An 11,304-nucleotide genomic window follows, 5' to 3' on the forward strand; every position below is an offset into this window, starting at 1 on the left:
GTGAGAGGGGAAGGATTTAAAAGGAACCTAAGGGGCAATTTTTACACATTGAGGGTGGTACGTGTATGGAATGAGCTGCCAGAGGATGTGTTGGAGGCTGGTACAATTACAGCATTTAAAAGGCATCTGGATGGGTATATGAATAGGAAGGGTTTAGAGGGATATGGGCCAAATCCTGACAAATGGGACTAGATTAATTTAAGATGGCTAGTCAGCATGGATGAGTTGGACCAAAGGGTCTGTTTCCGTGTTGTACGTCTCTGTGACTGTAAGACCCTGGGAAACTAAGTACTTCCTCAGGAGGCAAAGGAAATTCAGCACGTCCGTAAAGACCCTTACCAATTTTTAACAGATGCACCACAGAAATCATTCTAACTGGACGCATCACAGCTTGGCTCGGCAACTGCTCTGCCCAGTACTGTAAGAAACTGCAGAGAGACGTGGACACAGTCCAGTCCATCACCAGCCTCCCATCCACTGACACCGTCGACACTTCCCACTGCCTCGGGAAGGTAACCAGCGTCATCAGAGACCCCTCCCACTCCGGTCAGAATCCCTTCCACCCTCTTCCATTGGGCAGAAGATATAAAAGTTTGAAAACACGTTCCAACAGATTCAAGAACAGCTTATTCCCCGCTGGATGAATGGACATCCCAAATTTTAAATATAATGTTGATCTCTGCGCACCTTCTCTGCAGCCGTAACATTGTACTCCTCGCTCTGTTACATCACCCTAACGCACTCTGTGTGGTATGATCTGCCTGTACTGCACGCAGAACAAAACATTTCACTGTACCCAGGTACACGGGGCAATACCAAATGGAATGCTGGCTGGTGGGGGTCTTACCGATGGATGAAGCCAAGCTGATGCACAGAGTCTATCGCCAGTAGCAGCTCTGCCAGGTAGAACTGGGCCATAGGTTCTGGGAAGCGATCACCAAACCTGCCCATCAAAGTGAGGAAGTCTCCGCCAGCGTAGTAGTCCATGATGAAATACTGAAAAGGGGAAAGGGCAGAAATTCGCACAAATTCCTTTCTCAGAGAGCAGACATCGGCAAAAGAAAAATTCAACTCCCTTAACCTTTGGAAGGCAATGGGAACCACCGTGCTGTCACGGTGGCACAGTGGTTAGCAATGCTGCCTCACAGCGCCAGGGACCCGGGTTCAATTCCCGCCTCAGGCAACTATCTGTGTGGAGTTTGCACATTCTCCCCGTGTCTGCGTGGGTTTCCTCCGGGTGCTCCAGTTTCCTCCCACAGTCCAAAGAAGTGCAGGTTAGGTGAATTGGCCATGCTAAGTTGGATTAGTCAGGGGTAAATATAGGGGGGTGGGTTACACTTCGGAGGATCGGTGTGGACTTGTTGGGCCGAAGGGCCTCTTTCCACACTGTGGGTAATCTAATTGCATGAGGAAAATGAGGCTCATCAGCACAGGAGAGAGTGAGGGCTGGAGATCAGAGTCTGAGAATGTGGTGCTGGAAAAGCACAGCCAGTCAGGTAACATCCGAGGAACAGGAGAGTCGACGTTTCAGGCATAAGCCCTTCATCAGGAATGAGGCTACATATTTTCCTTTTTTTTTTGTCTTTTCAGCACCCTGTCAGAACGGACAGCCTTCAGGGTGTTGGAAACAAGCAAGGTGGGGGATTTCAAGCCTCCATTCCTGATGAAGGGCTGCTGCCTGGCCTGCTGTGCTTTTCCAGCACCACACTCTTGACCCCAACGTCATCACAGGGTGTAAATACAAGCAAGAAACCAGCATAGACCACTCAACCCACTCCTCCATTCAGTTGGATCATGGCCAATCCTATCCTCTACCCTATCCCCATAACCCCATGTTCCCAATAGCTAAACCACCGGAACCTGCACATCCCTGTACACTATGGGACAATTTAGCACGGCCAATCCACCCTAACCTGCACATCCCTGGAAACTACGGGACAATTTAGCACGGCCAATCCAGCCTAACCTGCACATCCCTGGAAACTACGGGACAATTTAGCACGGCCAATCCAGCCTAACCTGCACATCCCTGGGCACTATGGGACAAGGTAGCACGGCCAATCCACCCTAACCTGCACATCCCTGTTTTATTCCTGATGAAGGGCTTTTGCCCGAAACGTCGATTTTGCTGCTCGTCGGATGCTGCCTGAACTGCTGTGCTGTTCCAGCACCACTGATCCAGAATCTGGTTTCCAGCATCTGCAGTCATTGCTTTTACCTCGACAATTTAGCATGGCCAGTCCACCCTAACCTGCACATCCCTGGACACTGGGACAATTGAGCATGACCAATCCACCCTAACCTGCACATCCCTGGACACTTTGGGACAATTTAACATGACCAATCCACCCTAACTTGCACATCCCTGGACACTACGGGCCAATTCCCATGGCCATTCCACCCTAACCTGCACATCTTTGGACTGTGGGAGGAAACCAGAGCACCCGGAGGAAACCCACGCAGACACGGGGAGAACGTGCAACCTCCATACAGGCGCCCGAGGCTGGAATCGAACCTGGCGCTGGCACTACTGAGCCACAGTGCCACTTCCTGTAAGCCAGAGACTCAGCCATTGCTGTTTGGGGACATGGCAACTGCTGGAATTCAAACTAACTGAATAAATCTGGAATTGAAAGCTAGTCTCAATGATGGTGACCATGACACTATCAGCGATTGGTATTAACCCATTTGGTTGACTATTGCCCACCTTCTCAAGGGGTATTTAGTGACGGGTAACAAATACTGGCCTAGCCAGTGGTGTGGACATCCATGTGGACAAATTTCATGAAGGAAACCTGCCGTCCTTACCTGGTCTGGCCTCCTTGTGATTCCAGGCCCACGGCAATGTGGTTGACTCTTAACTGCCCTCAGAAATGGCCCCAACAGGCCATCCAGGGGCAATAAATGACAACCTTGCACTGTGATGCCCACATCCCATGGAACAGTCCATTGGAAGCAAAATGGAGTGTGGAACATTACCAGATGGTGCTCATCCTGAAAGGTGTAGTGTAATCTGGTGATCCACTGAGTGTTCCCATTGACGAGGACATCCCGTTCCTCACGGAAATGAACAGTCTGGAGAGATCATCGGAGATAAACCGGTTACCTGGTTAATGGTTCCAACACAAAAACCCCAACGCACACCTCGATGTAACACCTGATCACCCGAATGGAAATCCAGCAATGCTACCCCCCTCACCCCGCCTCCCAACCACTGCTGCCCCTGACCCCCAGAGTAATGCAGCACTGAAACAGGCCATTCTCTCCATCGTGTCTGTGCAGGTCATGAAGCCATCACAGAGTCAGACAGCAAGGAAACAGACCCGTTATGTTGGCAAGGGTTACCCAAACTGAACTGGTTCTATTCACCTGTGTTTGGCCCATATCCCTCGAAACCTTTTCTATTCATGTACCTATCCTTTTAAATGTTGTAATTGTACCAGCCCCCACCGCTTCCTCCGGCAGCTCATTCCATACACGTACCACCCTCTGTGTGAAAACATTGCCCCGTAGGTCTCTTTTATATCTTTCCCCTCTCACCTTAAACCTATGCCCTCTAGTTCTGGACTCCCCCCACCCCAGGGAGAAGACCTTGTCTATTTACCCTATCCATGCCCCTCAAAAACAGCCCCAGCCTATTAAGGTTTACTCTGTATCTAACCCCGTGCTGTTCCTGTCCTAGGAGTGTTTGATGGGGACAGTGTAGAGGGAGCTTTTCTCTGTATCTAACCCCGTGCTGAACATGTCCTGGGAGTGTTTAAGGGGGACAGTGTAGAGGGAGCTTTAATCAGTATCTAACCCCGTGCTGTCCCTGTCATGGGAGTGTTTGGTGGGGGATGGTGTAGAGGGAGTATTACTCTGTGTCTAACCCAGTTCTTTCCCTGTACTGGGAATGTTTACTGGGACAGTGTAAAGCGAGCTTTACACTCTATCTAACCCAGTGTTGCCCTTGTCCTGGGAGTGTTTGATGGGTGATGATGTTGAGGAAGCTTTATTCTGTATCTAACCCCATTCTGTCCTTGACCTGAGAGTGTTCATTAGGGGATGGTGTAGAGGAAGCCTTACTCTGTATCTAACCCTGTGCTGTCCCTGTCCTGGGACTGTTTGATGGGGGCTGGTGTCAAGGGATTTTTCCTCTGTATCTAACCCCGTTCTGTCCCTGACCTGGAAGTGTTTGATGGGGACAGTGTAGTGAGGGAATTATATCAGGAAGGATAAAGGGCTTTTGCCCAAAATGTCTATTTTCCTGCTCCTTGGATGCTGCCTGAACTGCTGTGCTTTTCCAGCACCACTCTAATCTGGTCCACTGCCCTGGCTGGATTACAATTCCTGCTCAGAAAGACTGTGGGTCCCAGACAATCCCAAACTTTCTTACCTCCTTCTGGTTTAACATGTCCGTCTTGTTCATCCTCTTCATCGCATACACCCTGTCCGTGTACTTCAGCCTGACTACGGCAATCTAGGAGGGAATGCAGGACACTGACCACACTCTGCTCACCCGCAACCCAATGGTGCACGCTGTCCTGGGACAGAGAGACCTCAAGGCCCCCAGACTCCCATTAACCCATCCAACCGGAACTCTATCAACAAACACATTGACTTGGATCCCATTTACCACCCCCTGAGAAAAAGAACAGGACATCACTGTAGGAAATGACATCACTGCAGGAAATGATGTCACCAACCCAAGGAAACCCAAACATATAAATAGAAAGTGGGCTACACCACCAGTGCTTCATCTGGAAGCTCACTGAAGATGTTACCTAGTATGGTGACAAAACGTCTGAAAACGAGCATTCAAGCTCAGCAAGCAAACCTCGACCTGAGCTACAAATCTTCTCAAAACCCGCTTCCATTAACTCACCCAGTCTACTGGGATGTCTGTTTTGCACCCCCCCCCCCCACCTGTTGGTGTCGCTTAAAGCCATAGAGTTGTGGAGTTGTACAGCATGGAAACAGACCCTTCGGTCCATCCTGTCCAGGCCGACCAGATATCCCAACCCAATCTAGCCCCACCTGCCAGCACCCGTATCCCTCCAAACTCTCACTATTCATGTACCCAGCCTTTTAAATGCTGTAATTGTACCAGTCTCCACCACTTCCTCTGGCGGCTCATTCCACACACGCACCACCCTCTGTGTGAAAATGTTGCCCCTTAGGTCTCTCTTATATCTTTCCCCTCTCACCTTAAACCTATGCCCTCTAGTTCTGGACTCCCACACCCCGATAAAAGACTTTGTCTATTTACCCTATCCATGCCCCTCATAATTTTGTAAACCTCTATAAGGTCACCCCTCAACCTCCGACGCTCCAGGGAAAACAGCCCCAGCCTGTTCAGCTTCTCCCTATAGCTCACACCCTCCAACCCTGACAACATCCTTGTAAATCGATTCAGTATGTGATTGTACCTACTAGTGAAGGTGCAAAACTTGACCGACGCTTGGGAAATAAGTCAGGGCAGGTGACTAAGGTGTCAGTGGGGGAGCACTTTGGGGCCAGCGACCATAATTCTATTCGTTTTAAAATAGTGATGGAAAAGGATAGACCAGATCTAAAAGTTGGAGTTCTAAATTGGAGGAAGGGGCTAATTTTGATGGCGAATGCTGGATGGATGACTTCTGGAGCATTATGGAATCCACAGGAGGGAGCAGGAGTCAGAGGGAAGGGGAGATTGAAGGGGGATGAGGGCTGGAGCGTGAGGGGTTATCCTGGGAATAAAGGAGGTGGGAGGTGGAGGAACATTGGAAAGTGGAGGAGTGGATCAGAAGGTTCAGAGGAGGGCTATTGGGGTAGCCCATAACACACTGCTCCTGTGTGCAATTAGAGATGGGTGAGACTTTCAGGAGAGAGTGAGGACTGCTGATGCTGGAGATCAGACTCTAGAGTGTGGTGCTGGAAAAGCATCCGAGGGGCAGGAGAGTCGACGTTTCAGGCATAAGCCCTTCATCAGGAATGAGGATTACGTTCGACTCTCCTGCTCCTTGGATGCTGCCTGACCTGCTGTGCTTTTCCAGCACCACACTCTCGACTCTGAATGAGACATTCAGCCCTTCAAGCCTTGCTCCACCATACACCGCCATCTTGGATCAGTAACTCAATGCCCTATGGGATGGACCGGTTGGACCTATGGGTCTCTATGACTCTATCTCTTGATTCTTTTTGCATCCAAAACAGTATTAATCACGAAATCGAGCGGGGGCTGCTTTGTCCTGGATGGTGTCGAGCATCTTGAGTGTTGTTGGAGCTGCCCCCATCCAGGGCAAGAGGGGAGTATTCCATCACACTCCTGACTTGTGCCTTGTAGTTGGTGGGAGAGGCTTTGGAGGGTCAGGGGGGAAGTTACTAGCCGTTGTATTTCTGACCTAGCCAAACCCATCGATGTAGTGAGTCCAGTTCATTTACTGTTCAATAATGATGACCCAGGATGGGTCATTTCAAAGGTTGATTAAGGGTCGACCACGTTGCTGTGGGTCTGGAGTCATGCGTAGGCCTGACCAGGAAAGGATAGCAGATTTACCCCCCTAAAGGGCATTAGTGAACCAGATGAGTCTTTGCAACAAACAGTGATAGATTAACGGTCTGATGACTGAGACCAATTTACAATTTCAGATTTTAGTTGCTTGAAACACAGAGACTAATTTTACAATTCCAGATTATATATTTTGAGTCTGATTTACAATTCCAGATATGATATTTGAAGACTTGCAAGTTTTATTCATTAAATTTATAGAACTTGGAACAATATAGCGCCGAACAGGCCCTTCAGCCCTCGACGTTGTGCCGACCTGTGAACTAATCTAAGCCAATCCCCCTACACTATCCCATCATCATCCATGTGTTTAAATCTCCCTAATGTGTCTCCCTATGTTTAACATAGTAGGATTTGAACCCACTCACTCAGGGCCTACAGCCTAGGCTCTAGGGATCATTAAATCCAATGCTACCAACCTCCTCCCGACATGTCGAGGGGATTGGAGGAAAGAAGGTGAGGGAGCTGGTGTGGAACATAGTATGGACTGGTTGGGATGAATGGCCTGTTTCTGTGCTGTAAATCCCTTGTACCACCTGATGAAGGAGTGACGCTCCGAAAGCTAGTGCTTCCAATTAAACCTGTTGGACTATAACCTGGTGTTATGTGACTTTTAACTTTGTACAGCCCAGTCCAACACCAGCATCTCCGAATCATCTCATAACCCTGGCCTCGTAGTCTTGCCAAGTGGATGTTATATTTGCTCCTGGCAGCACGAAGATGGACTAATCCACCTGACATTTGGAGGAGAGAGACAATAGCAGGTGCTGGCCTAACTCTGCTGAGGGTGACAGGGGAGTTATATTAAAAAACTCTAAGCCCAGGGATTGGCGCCGTGACTGCCTACCTCACTGAACGCTCCTCTGCCAATGATTTTCAGGATTTCAAAGTCGTCCTGTTGAAGCTGCAACGCTTTCACCTCACTCGCGATGGGCTGAGCTGGTCAAAATATAAAACAACAGGCCTTGAGGAGCTCTGCCCTCTCCGTCTTGTTCGGGGATCACTCCTACCTTCAACAAGTCAGGTGGATTGGCCATGCTAAATTGCCCATGGGTTAGGTGCGTTAGTCAGAGGGAATTGGGTCTGGGTGGGTTACTCTTCGGAGGGTCGGTGTGGACTGGTTGGGCCGAAGGGCCCGTTTCCACACTGTAGGGAATCTAATCTAATCTAAAAGAAAACATGGCAGCCCCTCCAACCCCCCACAGGGGGCGACACAGTGTCAGGAAAGGTGCATAGACGGAAGGCGGAGGGAAAGTTAATATATCCCCTTTCGTAACCTCATAAAGGAACTTCCCAAAATCCAGGGCGAAAGTGAGGCCTGCAGATGCTTGAGATCAGAGCCTAGATCAGAGTGGTGCTGGAAAAGCACAGTGGGTCCGGCAGCATCCGAGGAGCAGGAGAATCGACGTTTCGGGCAAAAGCCCTTCCATCAGGAATGAGGCAGGGAGCCTCCGGGGTGGAGAGATAAATGGGAGAGGGGTGGGGCTGAGTTAGATCTCTTCCCACAATCCAGTCTACCGCCCTCGCTGTTCACAATGGGGTCTCCTCCACACTGGGGAAATGAAGCGTAGACTGGGTGACCTCTTCGCAGAACACCTACCCTCTGCCCGCAAAAAAGACCCTGAGCTTCCAGTTACCTGTCACCTCAACACCCCACCCTGCTCCCTGGCCAACGTCCCCCATCTCAGGCTTGCTGCAGTGCTCCAGTGAAGCTCAGGGCAAGCTGGAAAAAAGCACCTCGTTTTCCCCTCGGGGACCCTGCAGCCTTTTGGACTCAATATCGAGTTCAACAACTTCAGGGCTTGAGCTCTCCCACATCCTTACCCAACCCCCACACACCAGACCTTGTAATCACATGATCTGCTATTGCACACAACCCATTGTTAGCCACTAACAGTCCCCATTAATAGCTATTCACCTTCCTAGCCAGATCATTACCCCCTCCTTTGTCTATCCTTTTCTCACTCGGGGCTATACCCAGCTATTGTTAACCCCTTACCATCCTACATCGTTTGCATAAGATTAGATTCCCTACAGTGTGGAAACAGACCTTTCAGCCCAACAAGTCCACACCCACCCTCCGAAGAGTAACCCACCCAGACCCATTCCCCTCTGACTAATGCACCTAACACTACAGGCAATTTAGCATGGCCAATTCACCTGACCTGCACATCTTTGGATTGTGGGAGGAAACCGGAGCACCCGGAGGAAACCCACGCAGACATGGGGAGAATGTGCAAACTCCACGCAGTCAGTCGCCTGAGGTGGGAATTGAACCCGGGTCTCTGGCGCTGTGAGGCAGCAGTGCTAACCACTGTGCCACTCCTAAAAAACTGACATTTTCTGAGCTACCATCAGTCCTGAGAAAGGGTCACTGGACCCTGAAATGTTAACTCCGATTTCTCTCCTCAGCTGCTGCTAAACCTGACTAGAATAGAATCCCTACAGTGTGGAAACAGGCCCTTCAGCCCACACCGATCCTCTGCAGGGTAACCCACCCAATCGCATTTCCCAACACTTACCCCTAACTCATGGGTGTAACAGTATGGTGCAATTTAGCACAGCAAATTCTGCTACACATCTGCACATCTTTGGACTGTGGGAGGAAACTGGAGCACCCGGAGGAAACCCAAACAGACACAGAGAGAATGTGCAAACTCCACACAGACAGTCACCCGAGGCTGGAATCGAACCTGGGTCCCTGGCGCTGTGAGGTAGCAGTGCTAACCGCTGAGACACCGTGCTGCCTGCATTTTTAGAAACTCCACAGTGTGGAAGCAGGCCATTCGACCCATCAAGTCCTCTGAAGTGCATCCCACCTAGACCCACACTATTCCTGCATTCCCCAATCCACCTAACCTGTACATCATCAGACAAAGTTAATTATCACACAGCACCAGCACTCTGAAAGCTAGTGCTCCCAAATAAACCTCTTGGACTATAACCTGGTGTTGTGTGATGCTTAACTTTGTCCACCCCAATCCAACACTGGCACCTCCACATCACGTCTCCGGACTGTGGGAGGAGACCAGAGCACCAAGGGGAAACCCACGCAGACACGGGGAGAATGTGCAAACTCCACACAGACAGTCGCCTGAGTGTGGGATCGAACCTGGGTCCCTGGCGCTGTGAGGCAGCAGTGCTAACCACTGAGCCGTCATATTAGCATTAATGCTAACATGGAATATTATTTAATGTAATGACGCAATAGTTCTTGCAGTAAAAACAATGCAGCAAAATATTTAAACTTTTCCTACGTTGATATTAATTTTGAAGGTTTCTCAGTCGGCAGGTCAAGTAAATTAAGTGATCCTTGGGATCGTTTGTCAGATTCAGTTGGTCCTCAGGTGAGAAAGGTTTGCGAATCCGGAATCGCTTATGAGTTGCATTTTTCACCTTCGCTGAGGGAGAAGGTGGGAGCTGAGTTGGATGACCAGCCCATGCTCGTATTGAATGGTGGAGCAGGCTGGAAGGGCCGAATGGCCTATTCCCTTACCTCCTCCCTTTCTATTTGTTGTTGGTTAATATTGGGACTAACATTCCTGATGAAGGGCTTATTCCCGAAACGTCGGCTCTCCTGCTCCTCGGATGCTGTCTGACCTGCTGTGCTTTTCCAGCGCCACACTTTGCAACACTACCCAAGGCCTTTCCTTTAATTGTGCAAGTCCTGATTAATTTCTGATTGTTTAACAATTTCTGATTAACAGTGGGGTACACTTGCTGACTCTGTCTCTCCAGCATCTGCAGGCCTCACTATCTCCTAACATAGGGAGCAGGCCGGCCACAACACCATCCCTGCGCTGCTCTGTAACAATGCGGCCGCAAGACCCTCCACAGTCATCAGGGCCGCCAACTGGAGCTTCCGAGCCTCAGCTCCCGCTGCGGACAGTGCCTCTGACAGTACTGCACTCCGTCAGCGCCGTTCCCGGTGAACCCTCCCCGATTTAGACAGGGCCGCTCACCGACCCGGCTCAGAACAGCGGGCGCGGACGGACAACGTGGAGGGGATTTCCTCCGCTCTCGCTTACCCCAGGCGAGGAAATCCTGGACGTGTTTCTCTCGCGACAAAACGGAGCGGCTTAGCTCCTCCACCACGCAGACGAGAACGTCCAGAAGCCCCTCGGGATGGAGCAACCTCCCCGTTAGGGTCAGCGATTGTAACTCTCTCAGTCTCACCTCGGTTGATATTTCTGTCTTAAAGTCACACTCACAAGATTCGAGATGGAAAGTCATTTCCGATCACCGTCCGGAATTGTTAAACTGGAGAAACCCTTCGGCACATCCTCCCTGACAGTTGTTCCCCGTTCTCTCTCCCTCCTGTTGTTTTCACTCTGCCCTCAGCGACCGGCTGAGTAACTAGGTCTGCCTGCTTTAAATTGCTGCTGACCACAATGAGCTCAGCTCTTAAAGCAAGAATTATTGGTGCACACTTAATATTTTGGACCTTTTCAATTACATGCCACAACAAAAAAATGTTTTGTTTCTTGGTAGAAAGGACAATTCCTGACAATCTTCACACTGATTGGGCTCAATGTCATTGTCAGGTGGAGAACAGCAACCGTGATATTAGGTAGATGCAGAGTAAAGCTCCCTCTACAATGTCCTCGTCAAACACTCCCAGGACAGGGTCAGCACGGGGTTAGATGCAGAGTAAAGCTCCCTCTACAATGTCCTCGTCAAACACTCCCAGGACAGGGTCAGCACGGGGTTAGATACAGAGTAAAGCTCCCTCTACACTGTCCCCATCAAACACTCCCAGGACAGGGTCAGCACGG

At 50.1% G+C, this 11,304-nt stretch overlaps 1 protein-coding gene across 1 annotated transcript in view; it reads right to left on the reverse strand.

Annotated features, from left to right (window-relative positions):
* Nucleotides 1-10,859, reverse strand: part of LOC122542693 (myotonin-protein kinase-like) — a 20,457-nt gene extending 9,598 nt beyond the window's left edge. The window contains exons 1-5 of the mRNA XM_043680672.1: nucleotides 10,558-10,859; nucleotides 7,377-7,468; nucleotides 4,376-4,459; nucleotides 2,980-3,075; nucleotides 848-996 (exon numbers count right to left, since the gene is read on the reverse strand). Of these exons, the coding sequence (XP_043536607.1) occupies nucleotides 848-996; nucleotides 2,980-3,075; nucleotides 4,376-4,459; nucleotides 7,377-7,468; nucleotides 10,558-10,762 (626 nt within the window). The 5' untranslated portion in view covers nucleotides 10,763-10,859. The remainder of the gene's footprint in view (nucleotides 1-847; nucleotides 997-2,979; nucleotides 3,076-4,375; nucleotides 4,460-7,376; nucleotides 7,469-10,557) is intronic.
* Between the last annotated feature and the right edge of the window lie 445 nt (nucleotides 10,860-11,304).

This window comes from Chiloscyllium plagiosum, chromosome 41 (assembly GCF_004010195.1).
Source record: "Chiloscyllium plagiosum isolate BGI_BamShark_2017 chromosome 41, ASM401019v2, whole genome shotgun sequence".
NCBI classification, from domain to species: domain Eukaryota; kingdom Metazoa; phylum Chordata; class Chondrichthyes; order Orectolobiformes; family Hemiscylliidae; genus Chiloscyllium; species Chiloscyllium plagiosum.